Raw genomic sequence first — 20614 nt, 5'->3', positions numbered from 1 at the left:
GATTGAGGAAGCTCGGCATTTTATTTTTATTTCCAAAATTATGAATCACCATTGGGAATTTATGATACATCATGATACATGCCACATATTGATATGGATTTTTATTTATTTAGCAACACATGCAAAACACATTTCTACTGATCATGATGATTTGGAGAATGATATGCAGGCATAAATTTATCGTTTTGTACTTTTTGAGGAATCACACTTAAGAGTATGTTGTTGTCACTTGTCTACACACAATACACAGTAAAGTTTGTACTCGAGGTTGAACAAATCTTGGGCCGGGTAACATTCAAGTGAGTCCCCAAATGCCCATCATTTGCTTTCATATTTGACCAAAACCCAATTGCTAGAGATATTGTAACATTAACAGGGGAAATTCTTGCTTTGTCATCAGAAATACATCCAAAACTACACCGAATTCATAATATGTGGCTAAGCAATTATTCTATAGTGTCATTTTACAAGTCAATGAGGTAAAAGTTTCGTATAACAGAATACAATACAACCTCTCCCTGTACAAGTAGTGATTAAGCAGAGGACACATGATGTCTAATAATATCAAAAGAACCATGTATAACACAGCTTGAACGTCATCCACTCTAAAATTCTTCATGGACTTCAGGGTCCTCATAAGCAGGAGCTTCGTAACTACTAGACTCTTCAGAAGTTTCAAAGCTTGTATATGTGGTTGATTCACTATCATACGAGTCCTTGGGTACCTCGGAACTTTCAGCTATTGTTTCCTTGTACAATTCATCCGACACAGTTCCATCGACTTCTATTTCCTTTAGTTGGAGAAATACAAGTAAATGATCCACTCCATTAACCAAATCATACACCATTAATCCAACCTTTCCTCCAACCCAACTGCCCAACTCGCTTCCAACCAAGTAACCAAACCTACCCATGGTTTGCTCCCCGAGATAGCCAACCCAATAGGCGCCAAACAAGGTACCAGAACCCCTCAATACCCCTTCAGTTGGTGTACCTCCAAGATAAAGTGCTTCAAAAAAATCCCATCCTGCAGAAATTATCGGACCAACAATACGCTTGGCTTTTCGCACGGCCAATTTTGCAGCTTTTGCCCCTTCTTTCTGAGCTACTTTAGCTGCTTCTTTTGCTGCGATGCCTTGTGATATGGCATCAGCCAGAGCAGTCTCGATAGCTGAGTTTCTTGCTCTCTCCACATGAGAGGATCTGATGTTATAAGCGTACAGCTTCACACCTTCCTTGACTAAACATGCTACGCTTCCCGTACTCCCATCAAAACAGTGCAACCAAGTAAATTCCCCACTCTTCGATGCAGCCTCTTGACCAACCAACTCCCTACATTTTTCAGCTGGAAAGCAACAAGATAATAGATAATTGATTGATATTACGTATAATAAGGTGGAACAGAATAAGCAAAGCACCAAATAATGGTGAGTAGGACGGTTAATACATGCAGATTATGAAGTATGAGCATAAAAGTATCCTGTAGCAATGAGTGCACAACATAATACCAAAATGGAACATTCCAAAGGTTAAAAGATTTCCAGGAAACAACACAAAGTGATTGCTAAATCGATAACATAGTAATATCCATAGCAGCTCCTTCTTGAATGCATGGCACTACAACCAGAGTTTCAGTTGAATGGTCAATGCAACAAATTTATCAAGAAATAAATGGTAGGCAGAACATATGTAAGAGGCAACTATCCAGTAGCACAGTTGATATTTTTAATTGGAGGGGGTTTTACCCTGTGCACACCCAAAGGGTAGCGGCTGCGGGTTTCCCTTGTCATCAAAAAAAAAAATTAAATAAAAAAGAAGAAGCTTCAATGTTGAGAAAGAGATTGAATATTAGTTCATAATTAACGCTTTGATACCTGAATTAACACTGTCTAAAGTGAGACGAAGTACTCAACCCACATAGCACCAAATTTCAGGATTTAAGCACTAAATATTTCTCTACACAATATCAGCCACAATAGGTACAAAGAAGTAAGACTTTAAAGAGTCAAAAACTACAAGATTATATTTAGAGGGAGAAAATAGAAGAATTGTTAAAGCAATTGACTCATCCAAGATTCTATGTCAAGCTACTTCCAGGATTATGAAAGTCATTAGCAACTCCAGGTAGGGTATTGATCAGTAAATCGAACTATCTTACCATCATATGCTTGAATATTCATTCATTATTGATGCTGTTAGTCAAAATTTGCAGGATCCTCATGATAGTCATTGGGATGCAGCAGTATGTATCCATCAATATATCAAGACCCACCCAGGACAAAGCGTTCAATATGAAGACTGAATGAATACTTATATTACAGGAAATGCATATACAGATCGGCTGAGTCATCTAGATAGTCCATATTCAAAAATTGTGTTTGATACACGGAAACTTGCAAGTGAAAAAGTAAGAAGTAAGGTAGACTGTTCAAATTGACCTGCAAGCAAAATGCATATTACACATAACTGCAGGTAAATTTGTACACTCTACCAAATGACTCCTAAGATAGTAAGGTAGACTTTTGAATTTTGTGGTCTTAAGTCTTGACCCAAAGATGTGTATAATGCACCAAAATGGCCTTCGAATCTTATGGTCTTAAACATGTTGTGGGATGTTGGAATTAAAGAGTTACTAAACATAGAAGGTGTCATTCTCTTTGAAACATACTAAAAAGGGAAGTACGACACATAAATTGGAACAGAGGGAACAGTACATTTGCATAAGCAGTATAATCTTTCATTCTTGTCACTTCCAAGAATGTCGAGAGCACGCTTATACTGTGGGATGATTGTGCTTCATCTAGACCACAATATTCAAAAGCCTTTGTTAGCACTCCTTTAGTCTACCAACGGTTTACACATGGGAGATTTAAGGAAATTAGAAAGTAGATTACTTTAGCTTATAAGTTATTTAGTTGTTCGCAGTAGATTACTACAGCTTTTAAGTATTTATGTTTACATTTTCTGTGTAGCAGTTATTGCAGTAAGGAGGTTATTCCTCCACTTTCTCATTCAGTTGTAGTAGGCAGTAGGCAGTTACTTTCATTGTTTCAGTGTTGTATTTAATGTATTTGAATTCAGTGAAATGTTATGCAGAAAATTACTAAGTCTTTGAGTACTTCAAACTCAAGAGATTGCAAGTTCTCTCTTAACGAACCAACATCATAGGTCGTAGGAAGAAAACATTCGATTTCACACTACAACGCCCCATAACCAGATCCATATCAGGGGACCATAACAGCCTTCAATATGAAGACTGAATGAACACTTATATCACAGCAGATGCATATACAGTTTGGCTGAGTCATCTAGATAGTCCATATTCAAACATTGTGTTTGATAAACGGAAACTTGCAAGTGAAAAAGTAAGAAGTAAGGTAGACTATTCAAATTAACCTGCAAGCAAAATGCACATTACACATTACTGCAGGTCAATTTGTACACTCTACCAAAAGACCCCTAAGGTAGTAAGGTGGACTTTTGAATATTGTGGTCTTAACCCAAAGATGTGTATAATGCACCAAAATGACCTTTGAATCTTATGGTCTTAAACATGTTGTGAGATGTTGGATTTAAAGAGTTAATAAATATAGAAGGTATCATTCCTTTTTAAACTAAAAAGGAAAGTACGACACATAAATTGAAACAAAGGGAGCAATACATTTGCATAAGCAGTATTATATTTCATTCTTGTCACTTCCAAGAATGTCGAGAGCATGCTTATACTGTGGGATGATTTTGCTTCATCTGGACGTAGCGGACTTAACATGAAAATTGTTAATCTCAAGAAGCTAGACGAGATGTTTCAACTTAGAAATGGCCTCCTAAATACTGTCTGTAATAGCTATGTTGTCAACATAAAAACCAAATGAAATATAGACACTGAGCAAAGTGCCTATAAAACACTGAATGATCAGCTTATAGATGTATTCACCAATTCTTTAATCGCTGCTGAATGCTACATATGTAAAGCGCTTGGTAAACACAACTTGTATTGACCAACTTTTGGAGGCATGTCAAATGGCTCAGTGTAGATAGTTAAACATAAATGGTTAAATGTGTAGTATATTATTAGTGCCCTACATCAGAAATACAGCTATATTCATTGTAAATTATGTCTATAAAAGGAACAAGTACAAGACATAAGTCACCCTTATGCATTTTTTGAATCATGTGAAAATAACAAACAAAAGGATGTTTCTGGAAGGGTTGAAAAGATACTATAGAGAATCATGAGTGCCCATTTAGTTTACTACATATTTACTTATGTATAGCTCACTGCACATTTTAATTTTTTTTTATTACATTAGAGAAGGGGGAGGGGTGGGTAAAGGGATTGCTACGCTATTAATAGGGTCTGCAATCTCTACCTCAACAGTGGACGGCAGGTAGCTCCCAAGTAAGCTTGCACTCAACTCCTCATTGCACTTTTTTGGAAGCTAAACACAAAACATCTTATATTTTGGTAAAAGAGGAAGTACAGGTGAGTGTATATATATATATACTTTGGACAGCTTGTTTGTCAATTGTGATTGAGCCATTCACTTGTATACAACCTTTTACCACTGAGGGTACTGAATAAATGAAAATTATTTAAATTACCAAAAAAATTACTAAACTGTGTGTAATTGTTTTGACACCAACTTGGTGCGTAGTTAATAAAACAATTATTTGATTTATCAAAGAAGTAAAAGTGCAAGACATTATCTTCATCAAAAAAGTGCAAGACATTACTTTTCCTACATCCTCCATCTTTCTCTGTTTTCTCACAGTGTATTAGAGAAGAGTCCCTTTCTACTAACTCAGCCCAAATATAATTTCCTTACTTTGTACCTTAAAGAGAGAAATTCTGCAAGGGGAATGGGGAGTTAAACAAAGCATTTGACTAAAAGAATGTAGCATGGTTTCAAGTTGCCATCACTACTATAAAAACTTAAAACATAGTATGACACAGATAAGGAAAACTAAGTCTTTTCCACAATTCTTTGTCATTGAAAAAAAAGAGAGGAGTCTTTTCCACATTTCTGAGCATAGACTAAGCCTAGATGTTCCTTCACTTGCCAACTTTATTTCAATTTTGACAGTATACGCAGCTTTCTACATTCATGTCTGCTAAAGAGCCCTAGATCTAACATTTTACACAGAAAACTACTACCCTCTTCCACTTCAATTTCTTTTTTGTAATTAAATCTACATAAAATATAAAATCATGTTATATTATATAGTATTTACCCAAGTCTACTCTCTTCAACCCAGAGATTAAAAGAGTTTCCAAATCCACATTATTGAATTCTCCTTATGCATAAGTTAATCATCCAAACTATACTCTCCTTATCATAAGTTAATCACCCCCACTATATAAGAAGTACTTTTAATTTCCCATTGTCCCTGCACTGTACAATATCTTTTTGATGACATTAACACTATACTATCAACTGCAACGCAGTCTCAAACAAGTTAGGGTAGGCTATATGAATCCTCATTGACCATGTTCACCATTTAAATTCATCAAACGCCAACTATAATGAGAATTCAATATTGAATTTATGATGGTCATCAACCTACAGCAACCTTCCGTAAACCTAAAGAAAAATGTAATTTTACTTCACAACAAGACAATAGAGCACTACGAAATCATTTGTCACCCTGACAGTCAGTCAACATTCTTGCGGCATACTAAACCCCAAAATACCGCAGTGGATCATAACAAACTAAAGCTTCAAACCAAAAATGTAAAACTCCGACTTCGTTAGATCCCAAACCAACAATCCTTAGTCAATTTCAAGATTTGGTCAATATACTCTGCCATTTACCCTCAACTTGAACAAATACTTCCAAAATCAATAGCAATTAAACCCTATTTAGACGAAAGAACAAGACCTAAATTGAATCAATCATGGAAAACGTCAAAAATTGGATTGCTTACCGGTGATGCTGAGAATTAGTAGGCCAACGAGAAAGAGAAGAACTTGGACCCTCTTTTTCTCAATCATTGAACTCAAAAATTACTACACCCAAACCCTAAGTATGAAAGCAAATCTAAGAAGATGGATCTGCAGCAGTTGACTCAGTAGACGTCGGGATAAATGAATTTATTTATTTTTGCAGTTCGTTAATTAAGCGGGAGACGAAAAAGCAAAGCGACGGACCACTATTTATTATTTTCTCTAAGATATTATGCTCTCCCGTGTCATATCAGTGTATTCACTTTCTGCACCATGAAAAAATAAATAAAAAAGATCTATTAATTTATTCCTTACGAAATTATTTTAAAATTTTATAAATTCTTTTACACTTTCAAAAAAATATTAGCAGTGGAATGTTTAATACTGCAAACTAAATGATGTAGTGTTTATATAAAATTTTAAAATCAAATATTGTATTCGTTAATGTAGAATTGAGTCGGAGTCTATTTGAATTGGCTTGTTTAAGCTGCTTTTAAGCTAGAATTGCAAGTTTTTTTGCCACGGAAAGACAAAAAATTTGGTATGACAAATTTGTGCATTTTACTGAATGATCTATAATCTGTTCATTATAGAGTTGTCTTTCCATTTTCTGTAAAGAAAAGAAGTTGAACCTTTAAAATGAGGCCACTAGTTTTCTCAAATGTGTGGTTCTCTTTGCAAAACGTTTAATTATTACTAGCTATAAAAGGAGGCTAATATACTCTTTCCTGTCATATCTACTCTTTGTTTCCAGCTCAACAAATAGAATTCGCATTGGCTTTTATCATTGTCGGTTGACTATTGAAGATGCTGAAGTACTCCCGAATATACAAAGACATAAGGGAGTATATAACACTCAATGGCCAACGGTCCACATTAGCTTAAACGTGAATGTTACATGTATATATATGCTTGATATAAGTAATAATCTGAGTAAATAACAAGAATCAGTTTCCTCCAGATAAAGTTCTCTACAACAATGGAAATAATGTCATAGCAGATTAACCAGAAGTAGTCCGGAACTTCTGTGAATTACTACTTAGTATAAACTTTGTACATAGTTGATGCTATATTCTACTTTATGCAGGAAAAAAATCAATATAATCATTGATTTTCTAGATTGATTGATCAGACAAGAAATATCTGAAATTCAATCAAAGAATTTGAACACAAAACTATCAAAATCCTAATTTCAGAAACAGTCTCTCTACCACCACGAGGTAGTGGTAACGTCTAAGTACATTCTACCTTCACTTGTGGGATTTCACTGTATGTTGTTATTGTTGTCACAATAGTAAATAGCACTAGAGAAGGAATGCCCTGTGGAATTCGGGCACAAGTTAAATACTACTGCTTTGACCTCAGCAATTCTGTCTGAGGGTTCTGTCACCAATGAGTGTATCTCTATGTGAAGAGCACTCGAACTCAAAACACAGGTTACTCCTACTTTGAGACAAACTTGACAAGGAAAAGTTCATCTAGTTCAATGTAATCCATCCCATATATTTTGGATGTTGCAGCACCAGTTATCTAGCTACATTCTATTACAGTTGACACCATTTGGAGGCAGCTTTCCTGATAAAAAGGGAAATGACACCGGCCTCAACCCCTCTTGGAACTTATGCAAGCTTTGCTGCACTTATTGAACCTACGGATTACCTAAACCAAAAGGCACTAGAAGGACTGAGGGCAAGCGAAATAATCATCCGTGCTACCAAGAAGGACATTGACAGCAGTGACAATACAACAATACCAACTACCACTGCTCTTCAAAAACCAAACAGTTGCCATTCTCAATAATGGATAAAGGAGGACTTTGCGACCAATGTAAACCTAGTCAATTCATGATAGCTTTCACTATGATCATTACCTGAATTCTCAATATCAGCCATGACATGACACATCAGTTATCCCTCATTGTAAACATGACAAACTACTACTGCTCTTCAAAATCCAAACAGTTGCCGTTCTCAATAATGAATAAAGGAGGACTTTGTGACCAATGTAAAACTAGTCAATTCATGATAGCTTTCACTACGATCATAACCTGAATTCTCAATAACAGCCATAGCATAACAAATCAATTATCCCTCATTGTAAATATCATCGTAAACAAAGACCAGACGGTAAGATACAAACATCTGATTCAACAACTCCAAGCTAATTCTTGGTATTTACATGGTTAAAAGAGTAAGCAGACACAGCATACACTAAAACATAACCAGCAAAGGCATAACTAACATGACATTACCATCCAAGGAAACTACTAAAATATGGACTAATGGAAGCAAAGCTATCCAAACAAGCCATCATGACGATTTAAAATTTAAACAATCCTGAAGAAGCAATAGGCTGCATTGGACAAGGATTCTGCAATGGCTTCAACAAAGGATCAGCAACACCAGCAGCCAAACCAGTACTGTCAATAACATCATTTAAATACCTGAGCCTATCAGTCAATTCCATTGCCTGTGCCCTCAACACATTATTCTGTGCAGCACAAATTGCATATCTTTCTGTTGTCTCGTCAATCTTAGACACAATATTCTTATTTGCAGACTGTAATCTGCTCACTTCCCCTGTCAAATCTTGCACAAGCTTCTGCTTCTTCATCCTCGATCGCCTCGCAGATTCCCTGTTGGAAATCATCCTTTTCCTCTTCTTCTCATCCATTCCTGCATACCTTTGATCATCATCTGATGCAGATGAACTAGCACTCTGCCTTAAAGGTGACATTTTTTTTTCTCCAATATAAATCAACAGTACCCCAAATCTATGATTTCAAGAATGCCAATACAAATCAAAAAAGTCTGTTCTTCAACAAATTTTTTTTTTAAAAAAAAGTACTTTTTAGTGGGTATTTCTATTCATGAAAAATCATAGAAATGGTAGAGAAACAATACAGAGAAAGATTGACGAAAACAATCGCCTAAAAAAGTGATGGAAATGGCAGAGATCATAGATTGATTCCTAACTAAAGAAACCCCAAATTCATTGTCATTGAAAAAATCAAAATCAAAATCAAAATCAAAATCAGCAACAACCCCAGAAAATAAATTACCCACCTTGAAATTTCTCAAAATAAATAGTACAAACAATAACTTTAGAAATGTGATATTGAGATTATGGGGTTGTCGCAAAAAAGGCAATCTTTTTTGAGACAATGAACAAAGGTGGATTGAAAGAAAGGGGGAAAAAGAATTAACAAAAAGGAATCAAGAAAATAAGGAGAAATAAGAAGGATGATTAAGAAGGTGAAAAGACAAAAATGGTAGGTAGAGATGATTAAGGAAGAGATTAATATGGGGAAACCAGATAGTTTATTTATTGATTTGGAGGCGGAGAAGAGAATTACGTTACTCAACCTTTGAAAGGTGTTTTTAGAGTGGTATAGATAGTTTGAAGGCGAGAAGGATGTTCATGATGACAAATGTAATGCCACCTCTAGAAAATACAAAATATTCATTGGACACATACTTTCAGTTTTCGAGCACTTGGACTGATTTTATGGATATTAGTGACCTTTCATCAGTAATTAGAGTTGTCAAAAAAGATCGGTCCAAGCCAAGGAATTTGATGGCTAGGGCGGACTGGCCCTTCACTTGGAAGGGCTTGAAAATGCTCAACCTGAAGGGTTGCAGGCGGGGGCAGACTAGCTCCTCATTTTTCTTTTCTTTTTTCAATTTAAAATTCTATAACATCAAGAAAAAATAAAAAGATTTTCAAATCATATGTGGCAAAGATTTAAAATCTTAATTTATTTTTTAAAATTAAGTTCAGTCAAATTACAAGCAAATTAAACGAAATATTCTGTAAGTTGTAACCGAACTCATCACTAATCAAAATACTTTTGAAGTTCCAAAGCAGATACTGAGAATTTGAAACATTGAATAAAGAGTAGGAAACATAAATTTCAAGAGTTGACAATTTTTCCTTAATTTTGTTTAAAAGGAAAGGAAGAATGCATACTTGAGCAAATAAAAAACATACTTATACCATATTCAAAATGTCTAATTTTTTCCAATCTTTCTAGGTGATTAAACTCGTGAATAATGAGTCGAAATAATTTGTTTTTTTAATAAAATGATAGTGGCAGTTGCAGTTATGGAATAATTGATTCCAATCTAATCTCAAAAGCATTTCACTTAGAAATTCAAAATAATATCCAATCGAAGAATAATACTTTATAATATTTATTTTAAATAATGTCAAAGTTGGTTGAATTGGATAAGTGTAGCAACGGATGAATGGCGCGAAAAGATAGATTAGGATATGACTGAACTTTATTACTAATTTATTTGATATTTGATTTGGACGTAATAATTCTTAATTGTTTAAGGCTCAGATTAAATGAATCTTGAGTTTGTTACTTTCTGTTAATTTTAGTTCATACTTAAATATTATTTAACAATAATAGATTTTAATTCTACATGAAAAGCGCTTTATTTTCAAAATATATTTTTTTAGGTGTATTCGAATTAAACGGATAATATCAAATGTTGGGTGAGAGAAAAAGGAAATACCAAATGTCAAATAAATGAGTTCTCTTATATTATAATAAAAAAAAGTCATATGATTTAGGTTCAATATTTACTTTGAAAAAGACAAATTTTGATGCGTGCATGGAACTGCTAAAAAAGAAGAGCTGCCCTATCTGTAGAAAAGGCTTCTAGAAACAATTTTTTTCATATCACATACGTTGATTAAGAAATTGTAATCTAAATATAATGTGTGATGTGTCGTTTATTAAATTATTCATATTTAATAAATGACTCTTTAAAATTGAACATTATTAAATAGTTAGAGAATAAATGTATAGCTGAAAACACATAAGTATTATTTTCATTCTGAATTTTTAAGATGACACTTATTTTAAGACTGATGAAAATAATGATTGTTCGACTAATTTAAATTAAACAATAATTTTGCAAAGTTCTATTGACAAATACAACAGTTCCTTCTACAATCAAACGATGTGAATGGACCAAGTCAAAGTGTATTACTAGAAAAGAAAAAAAATGAATTATATTTATGAAGTATTCGATTTGTCTGACATTGTTAATTTCTTCCTATAATTTCATTGACGATTGGTCAGTTTTGACTCTTAATATTTGTTACAGTGAAATTACATAAACAAAAAATTTAAATATAACTGAAAATTTTCAAATATATTCTTAAACAATTGAAAAGGTCCAACTATATACTCTTACGTAGTAGAAAGGATTGTTTTACGTTGAAAACGCTAATGGGAGAAGCATAATTGAGATGCAAGGTAGCGGCAGAGGCTCCTATGAACGAAAAATTACATAAATTATATATAAGACAAATCATAAACGTTAAAGGTATAATTAAACATTTTCCCCTATAATAAGATATTAAAATGGTTAATTCCAAAACTTATGACCTTCCAGGTTACCCCACCTACAACCTCAAAAGTTAACTCAAGAGGTGAAGATTATTCAGGCCATATTAAAGAGACCGGGCCGACATGTAGGACTCTTCACAAGAACTGATGATGTTTGGTCAGTATTTCTTTGTAATTTTTAATCAAATTACATCATGTATGATGTATTGGATACTTCTTTCATAAAGTAATTGGAATTCTCATATACATTAGTACAGTACCAAACAGATTGCCTGGAAAAAAATTGAGGATTCTATTCCTGTGAACAGATTTCATGTTACACTGAGCACATAAGAGAAATTATATACTATTTGCAAAAAAAACTCCTAATCCTGCATTTTCTTTGCAAAGAACAACTCCTCCAATATCCCCTTCCCCCTACTTCAGTCTCACAATTCTCTTCAAGACTGCTCTTTAATATATCTCTCATCAAAACCTCAGTGATAGTGATTTTCCCCAAAACCCGATCAGATCAAAACGTCTCACCAGGTATTATAATTGCTAAGGGGTTCAACGCAAGAACTCCCAACCAGACAAGCATTCTCTTGGTAGGTCACTCACCTTAAATCACATTGTGGAACAAGCCAAGGATCCGCCAGCAAACTTTGAACTCTGGAAACAATGGCCACAGATTCATCTTTCATGAAATGTCTGAGCCACGCAAACTCATGATGTATCTGTCAGCGTAAAAATGTAAATTCAGGCATAGAACCCAAAATATCCAAGCATACTTTAAATGTAAACATCAAAGCAACAGCAACAAACTATGATTTTCACACGGACAAGCTAGAATACAGTAAAGAGAAGATCAATGATGATATCAGAAAAGGGTTAAATCAGAACTTTTAAGAAAGGTCTATTATAATTTCTTAAGTTTATGTTAAGGACGAGATTTCTCAATTGAAGAAAAAAAAAAGGAATAAATAGATGAAAACAAGACATCCCTTCTATAAGAAATGCCAAGACATACTAAACCGGGAAAAACTAGATCAAAAGTCGTATTCCAACTCTCACCGCCATAAACCCTGAAAGTATAACTCTTGGATTAAAGAGACTGAATGAGCAGGGAACACCAGCTTCTTCTAAATTAAATCATCTACAAACTGGAAATCCACTTAGTAAGATGAAGATATAATAGGTCAATAGGCTTAATGGTTGGGTTATTATTCCCTTTTTTTGCATTTATATGCAGTTGCTTCATTCTGTCATCTGTTGTATCCCCAATTAAAATGTAAGTTGCAATCAACCATTGCACAATGTTGTTTTTGTATAATTTCCTTTTATGAAGATGCAGTAGATGTTTTTATACAAGTAGTTATATACTTATATTGATGTAAAGAGTCCATTTCACCAAGCAGACTTGTGTTGCAGTCTGGACTTTAAGGGAAGTGACGGTACATTTTGTGGAAGTATGAATGGAGGCAATTTGGCAAATGAACAGACTAATTTGTTTAGAAGAGAAAATAGGTCCACCACAGAATCTGTACCATCAGCAAAGTAGTGAATTACCAAATCATTTACTCCCTCTGTCCTAATTTATGTGACACCGCTTGACTAGGCACGAAGTTTAAGAAAGAAAGGAAGACTTTTTTGAAATTTGTGGCCTAAAATAAACCTTAGATAGATAATTTTGTAGCTATAAATCATTTTACTAAGGGTATAAAGGGAATTTTAAAGTAAAGTTATTTCTAGATATAGAAAAGGTGACATTTTTTATGGGACAAACTAAAAGGAATGTGTGCCACATAAATTGGGACGGAGGGAGTAGTAGTATTTCATCTTTGAATTATTCTCATCCTTGGACAGTTTGGAGAAAGCGAAACTCTCAAGTGTTCTAAAGATAAAGGAAACTCTATTCAGAAGATTGAGATGAATTGTTCACTTGTATTTCATTTTGGGTGTATACAAAAATTTGTAACCGAAGCTGAATCAGTGATAGAACTCATAGAATCCATTTAAGGATGGGAAGGGATATTCTGTTGGTACATTGTAAATATTTTTGACAGCACCACCTTGGTGTCAATAATGCACTTATCTCCCACGAACACAGAGGATTGCAATAAGAAAAATGAAAAAACAAAAAAAAAAAAAGGCGTCATGCAATTTAACCTTCTGTTTCAGTTGAAACTATGTCTGATCACAGAAGATTATCATTCATGGCGAAGCAGAAAAGTCCTCAGCTGAATTGCACCCATGAACAGGTATTAATATAATTATCAAACCCTTGATCTACACAAAGAAAAATTTACGAAAATGTGATTAACCTCCATAAACCTCGTACATTTAACTACTGTAAACCAAAACCGAAAGCAAGAGAAGAGGATTAAAGCACATACATGTCTTGCAATGTAATCATGAGCCACAAAGACTTCTGCTTTTGTCCCTCCAGAAGAACAAAGTACATGAAATAAAAATGACAGAATGAATCGATTAGACCACTCTCAAACTTCTCCACCATAATTAACAATTGACAGTATCCTTGTAGAGGTGTCCATCTATGTCAGGGACAAATCCCTTGTCTATCATTTCTTCTCTGATAATGTCATAGGTAATTCTATTGGGTACCAATCCCTTTTCCAACATCTCGTTCAAAAGAGCATTTGCTTCTTCCAGCTTATCTTTCTGACAGAAACCTTTAATCAACACGTTGTAAGTGACAACATTTGGTTGTTTTCCTTCCTTCTCCATTCTTTTCCTAATAGTAACAGCTGCCTTTGGGTTACCTTCTAGGCAATATCCAGCCATCAAAATGTTGTATGTCACGTGACTTGGGACCAACCTTTTCTCAGACATCTCATCCAGAAGTCTCACTGCCTTTCTTGATTCTCCTCTTTTGCACATTGCATCTATTCGAATATTGTAAGTTACTAGATCTGCCATCACACTCTTCTCCTCCATTTCCTCCAGTAGCTCTTTTGCAGCTCCAACATTTCCGTCTCGATAATAACCACCTAATAAGCAATTATATGTTGAAATGGTAGGACAAATCAGTTTGCTCAACATTAATTCACGAAGAGCGACTGCTTCTTCCATTTTTCCAGCCTTACTATGAGCATCAATAACTGTGTTAAAAGTTAGTACATTTAGATCTAACCCTTGCTTCATAACATCATCAAACAACTCTTTAGCCTCTCTGAACATCTTCATTTTTGAAAACCCATTTATCATTACATTATAAGTTCGAATATTAGGCTCCAACCCCAAACGTATCATTTCTGCACGTAAACCAAGAGCCTCATCAACTTTCCCATCACCAAATAACCCATCAATTAACGAATTAAACGTCACAATGTCCAGTCTCATCCCTTGAAGCTGCATTTCTTTAAAAAGCTTCATGGCTGCCCCAACATTATCATCCTTACAAAACCCATCGATAAGAGTATTATAAGTTCTCTCATTTGGACTCACCCCCTGCTCCATCATTTCTCTCAAAAGTGCATCTGCTTTATACATCTTCCCGTCTCCACCCCTCTTGCAATACCCATCAATCAATGTATTGTAAGTAACCTCATTAGGCATTATCCCTCTAACCTTCATATCTTCCATCACATCCCTAGCCTTATTTAACTTCCCCGCCTTACACAATCCATTAATTACAATGTTAAACGTGTACAAGTCAACCTCAATCCTCCTCCTAATCATCTCCTTATACACAAGCTCTCCTACCTCAAACTTCCCCTCTTTCACCACCCCTTTAAGCATTGGTTTACATGAAAATACAGATAACTTAAACCCATAATCCCCAGCTCTTCTAAAAGCCTCCAGAGCTAAATCAAGTTTACCATTATTAACATATGATAATACCAACATGTCAACAATAATAGAATTAGCACACACATTATCACTACATGTCAACAGTGTATGAAAAACAGAAGAAACCGTATAAGTCTTCCCATTTTTAACAAAATCGTGCAATAAAGATCGAACCTTTGGGTATTTTTTATCATTAACTAACAATACAAGAACTCTGCATAAATGCTCAAGAGGGTGGTGATAAACCTGATAAAATTGAGACCACCTGAAGAAACCCAAGATGGAGGAAGAATCAAACCCAGAATCCAAAAGCTGTTCAAGAAACGAAGTTGGGTTAAAGGGTTTAATTAGGTCCTTCAACTGAGACCAGTGCTGGTTTGAAATCAATTCTGAAACTTTAGATTTGAAAAGTGGGTCTGAAAACAAATTGGGTGTTGAGGTTGAGGTTGGCTCTGAATTTGCTGTGTGGAGGCAACGGAGGGGTAAACGAGAGTAGTGAAGACGCCGGAAATATGTTATCGACATGGATATCGACGATGGAACTATAGAAGAAGTCTTGATTAGGAACAGGGAAACATAGAGGCGACGAACAGAAACTGGAGTCTGGAGCTCACAATAATTACACTGTATGTAATTTTAATTATTACCTAAGAATTTTTTCATATGACTATTGACTCGAACCTAAACATCCATTGCACCACATATTGGTGGCTCCCAGACTTAATAACAACCCACTTATTAATTCAGGTTTGGCTAATGTTTACATAAAAAATACTGTATATTTTTTTTTAAAATGTAATCTGACCTAACACAGCCCAAAATTCACATAATGATGGGATGGGAACCCGATCTGACTCATCAAATATTTAATTCCCCTTCAATTGGGTGTAAAAGAAAATGAAAATAATTGAGATAGTATGCACAGACTGACTTGTTGCTGCTTTCGAAGCTCGATGGACTAATTCGAATGGACTGGACCATCATATATTAACAGCTCTACTTAACTCAAAAGTTTTTTTTTTTTTGTAATAAAATGTGAAATATTACCACAACACCATCAAGGAATACAAACTAAGAGCATCTAGTCTTCCTGCTACCTTCTAGATAGAGTGCAAGAAGAATTTTAGGAGTGTACAAAATCAAACTAAAAACCGAATCAAATTGCAAATCGAGTCAAATCGGAAAAAAAACCCGACTAATGATTTGGTTTGACTTGATTTGGTATTGAGAAAAAAAATCCGACTATACTTGGGTTGATTTGGTTTTAACTAAAAAAAAGTCAACCCGAGACCAAACCAACCCGAAATATTACTTATACGTTTTCATAATTTTTATCTATTTAACATAATTTTTCAAGTTTTTTGAGACTTCAAATTTTGAATGGTCCAATAAAAGTTATAGTTCATAGATATTACTAACTCTAATAAAGCTCAATTTGAAATCAAATCAATACTAATACTAACAAAACACATTAATTCAACACTGAGAATGACAATAATGTTGAATATTTGTTCTTTAGTTTTACATTGGTTTAGACATTTAAAATACAAGATCTAATTTTAATTTTTTTTTTAATGTTTAATCATGTAATTAATACTTATTTAGCATGATTTAGTACTTTTAAATGATAATCCTTTTTATTATGACTTATCAATTTGCAATATTTATTTTATATGATTTCATTATTAGTATTTTTTATTGAATATGTTAGTGTCATCACTAATCTCATATTTTATGTTATTTTCTTAAGAAACACCTTAGATAGTTGTATTTTGGTTGGACTAAACAAATATTTAGAGCACAAGTTAATTATATGTTTGTATGAATACTTTACCGGAAAAATTCAAAAACCTGAAGAAAAAAAATTCGAGGTTTATTAGTTTGGTTTGATTTAAAAATTCAAAAATTCGACACAAATGGTTTGGTTTGGTATTTGAAAAACCCGAAAAAATCTGAGTTTTATTAGTTTGATTTGGTTTATAAATTTAAATTTTTATACAAATGGTTTAGTTTGATATTTGAAAAATCCGAACCAACCCGGTCATGTACACTCCTAAAAAATTCTATAATCAAAATTTGAAATCAATTTTTCTTTACTCTGTTAAAATATGATAAAGAAAAAAATGTAAAAGTGTAAACTATCCTGATACATTATTAGAGGTTTCTCTCGTTAGTATGTTTAATCCTCGTAGAAATACGTTGTTTGATGTATCGATTGCCAATTTAGCCTTTATCTCATCACTAATATATAAGTATTCTTAAGCTAATGGATTATGAAATTGAATATGTAACCTTAAATCATTTTATTTAAATTCACTCTTAAAAATGAAAACTGCTGCCACCAATAAGTGTTTTGAGCCCAACAAAAAATACAGCATAGCCCATTTGACACTATCTAGCCTCAGGGTACTTATTCAGCCCATTTCATATTAACTTTGAGCCCAAAATTTACTTAAAATCCAAATCCAGAAAAGCAACAATGGGGTCATTTGCACTTTTGTACTCTTTTTTTTTTTGCAGGTCTTTAAGTTTTATTCTTTAAGATAAATAAACTTTTTACGGGTTATAAATTTATATTTGCACATCAATGTTGCAACAAGTTATGCCACTCTTTAAAGGACTTATGATTGTTGAATAAATAAATGCAATATGGTAAAAATTATAATTGTTGTTAATTGCTATGTATGGAATAATAATAAGAAAAGGAATGGTTTAGTTATGCAAGAATATATGACACAAATATTAGTATGCAGTGAATAGTGTATAGCAGTAGAGATCATCATATATGCATAACGATGTTATAAAGAATACAATAATTTATGTATAAATAACCATATCAAAATTAGTACTAATACATTTTTTTATATAACTAATTTATTATTGAAAGTATTCCCAACTCCACGCTTCTTCCAATCTTTTCTATTTTTCAACTAACAAAAAGCAAATCTCTTCCTGTTGAAATTGGAGAAAAGGTTAAGAGGTCTCTATCACAATGATTACTTTGACATTTTCCTATCACTAAGATTCAAATAATGAGCTTTCACAATCATTAGCTTTCAATTCTTGAAATTCACACAATCATTTACTACCAAAAAAAAAAAAACAAGGGAAAAAAAAGGAAAGAAAGAGGACTTGAAGCTAGCACACAATTGTATGACGTGTGAGTTAATTACGTCAGTATGAACTTGTTCACGTTATTAATTTTAAATTCAAATGAAAAAGAAGATTATCGAGATTCAATCAAAAATAACATTTCTATCTCATAAAAATAAGAATAAGACTGAATAAATTGATTTTACGATCTTTTCATAATCTTACTTATATAATTACATTGAATTTGTTATTGTTGTACACAATTGTATGTGTGCTAGTGGTGCTATTTTTCCTAGTTACTTCCTCTATTCATGACCACTAAACTAATCTCATCATTGCTCCTTTATACAGTTGGAAAAAGTTGAAGCGCAAATGAAGAAAGTTGGGATTTCATCCTTCCTTCACATTGTGCTTTCTCATTCTCTTTCAATCATTTTCTTAGACGAAAAAAATGAATGATTTGAAGAGTCTTCTTTAAAAAGATGGTCATAGTCGTCATAGAATTTAGTTTCATGACCCACTATATTATAGTATCCACCGTCTCAGTTTATATGACATAATTTGATGATTAGTCACATAATTTAAAAAATACAAGAAAAATTTATAATAATTTAAAATTACTTCAAACAAGTGAACCTAGTATACATAAAATTAATATTAATAATATTATTAAATAATCAAACAAAATTTTGTTATTCTTATGAAATTAACTGGGGAAAAATATATCGTATAAATTGAGACATTTGCTTAGATTCTTTTTTTTTTTCCCCATTTGGAATATGATGGATGCTAGTCGGCTATATTCACATGTAGGGGAAAATATAAGGTCGGTTAAGTGGGTAGGTCTGACTAGTCAATTCAAATAACCTCAACATGTGAGCTATTTCATTATTTTTTATATGATAATTTTATATTATATATTATCAACTAAAATTAAAATTAAATTCTTGAAAAATGCTGCAGGAATTAGTAATTTATGTTTTTTTGGATGACTAATATAAAGTTGAGTAGGAAACTTAGTTTACTTTAACTCATGTCTAAATAAGATTTGAGTTAATTTTTAAGTTTCTTGTTAAAGTATATTTTGCACAATTATAAATATTTGTATTTTTCTATCTATTATTTATTTATTTATTTGTGGCGGAGAATTCTTCAAGTTCTCAAAATTTCAGACTCCCAATTTTACGCTATAACATTGTAGTACTCGTGGAATATGATTCAATATCTTCCTTAACGGAAAATCTTAATTAGATTGATAAAAAAATTAAAAAATTAATGATGCCTTCTAGAAGCTTATAAATTAATTATTGAAATAATAAAATTTGTGTATCATATCTTTCTATACTAGTTGATGTATATTCTATCGAAAATCAAGATTTTTCTTGGAACGGTTGATTCTACTTTTTTTTTTGCACCTTATTTTATTTAATAAACAGAAAAATATATACCGATTATTGATATAAGACAAGTCACCATCAACGAATATAATACAATGGATGAAGCTATTATTCTCTTAATCAGTAATCTCAAATTCAAGCTCTAAATATGAAATAATGGCCCTAATAGGGGTGCTCAAATATGACCCTATGCAGCACAAATAAAAAAATATCAAACTTTGATATACAATGTGAATATCGGATGCCGAGGAAAAAAAAATAAGACAAGTCGTTGTCACAATCAGAAGCTAATCTCGATCGTGGAAAGGTTTACAAGTATCTATAAAGGGAAAAAAAGCATGCTTCTTGAGTAGCCACATGCATACACTTGAAACAGTTAGGAGTATGACATAAATTCTCTTATCCTATCTTATCAATCGCATTCTAATCATATATAGTACTCCGGGGGTTCAATGTGAGATAATTTGACTTGACACAGAGTTTAAGAAAGAAAGAAATATTTTTAAAATTTGTGGTTCAAAATGAATGATAGAAATTTGTGTGACTATAAATCATTTCATTAAGGATAAAATATATATTTTATAGTTAAATTGTTACTTAATATAAAAATATGTCATTCTTTTTAGACGAACTAAAAAGAAAAGTATGTCACATAAATTGGGCAGAGGAGTATAGTTTATAATAGTTTAAGGAGTAGTATATTATGATATGGACCCATTTGGATTTCATGCCTACCTCGTCTCCTTAATAATATCAAGAAAGATTTAGAATAAAGTTGCTTCCACACGTGAATTCTTAATAAGTTATTCATTCTTTAATTTTTGGACTAACCCCACCTTAGATTGGGCTAAATTAAGAATATATACCGTATAAGTGATACAATCGTGTGCAGATAACTTTGGATCAAGAACGTTTCTACATTGAGTTGTTATATAAAACATAATTAAAAGTATATAATATAGTAACAATAGGTACAAAGTAACTAAATTTGAATAATTTTTTTAAAACTATATACACAAATA

General features: G+C 33.0%; 3 protein-coding genes across 4 annotated transcripts; all 3 read right to left on the bottom strand.

Moving 5' to 3' along the window:
• Positions 1-361: 361 nt before the first annotated feature.
• Positions 362-6162, bottom strand: LOC102578186 (uncharacterized). Its single transcript, XM_006344699.2, has 2 exons — positions 5927-6162; positions 362-1345 (listed from the first exon to the last, which is right to left on the bottom strand). The coding sequence occupies exons 1-2, from the start codon at positions 5991-5993 to the stop codon at positions 606-608; spliced, it is 807 nt and encodes a 268-aa protein (XP_006344761.1). The 5' UTR covers positions 5994-6162; the 3' UTR covers positions 362-605.
• Positions 6163-8018: 1856 nt separating this feature from the next.
• LOC102606174 (bZIP transcription factor 53-like) lies at positions 8019-9410 on the bottom strand. Its single transcript, XM_006344698.2, has one exon. The coding sequence runs from the start codon at positions 8679-8681 to the stop codon at positions 8265-8267; it is 417 nt and encodes a 138-aa protein (XP_006344760.1). The 5' UTR covers positions 8682-9410; the 3' UTR covers positions 8019-8264.
• Positions 9411-11510: 2100 nt separating this feature from the next.
• On the bottom strand, positions 11511-15771 carry LOC102605609 (pentatricopeptide repeat-containing protein At1g09820). 2 transcript variants are annotated; one of them, XM_006344696.2, is made up of 3 exons: positions 13686-15771; positions 13459-13578; positions 11511-12026 (listed from the first exon to the last, which is right to left on the bottom strand). In XM_006344696.2, the coding sequence occupies exon 1, from the start codon at positions 15625-15627 to the stop codon at positions 13810-13812; it is 1818 nt and encodes a 605-aa protein (XP_006344758.1). In that variant the 5' UTR covers positions 15628-15771; the 3' UTR covers positions 11511-12026; positions 13459-13578; positions 13686-13809. The 2 variants fall into 2 exon arrangements, with proteins under 2 accessions (XP_006344758.1, XP_006344759.1); XM_006344697.2 differs by having other exon boundaries at positions 11511-11961.
• Between the last annotated feature and the right edge of the window lie 4843 nt (positions 15772-20614).

This window comes from Solanum tuberosum, unplaced genomic scaffold (genome assembly GCF_000226075.1).
Source record: "Solanum tuberosum cultivar DM 1-3 516 R44 unplaced genomic scaffold, SolTub_3.0 scf00060, whole genome shotgun sequence".
In the NCBI taxonomy this organism is placed as follows: Eukaryota; Viridiplantae; Streptophyta; class Magnoliopsida; order Solanales; family Solanaceae; genus Solanum; species Solanum tuberosum.
Note: the sequence above shows the minus strand (reverse complement) of the source record. Positions and strands in the feature narration are given on the sequence as shown.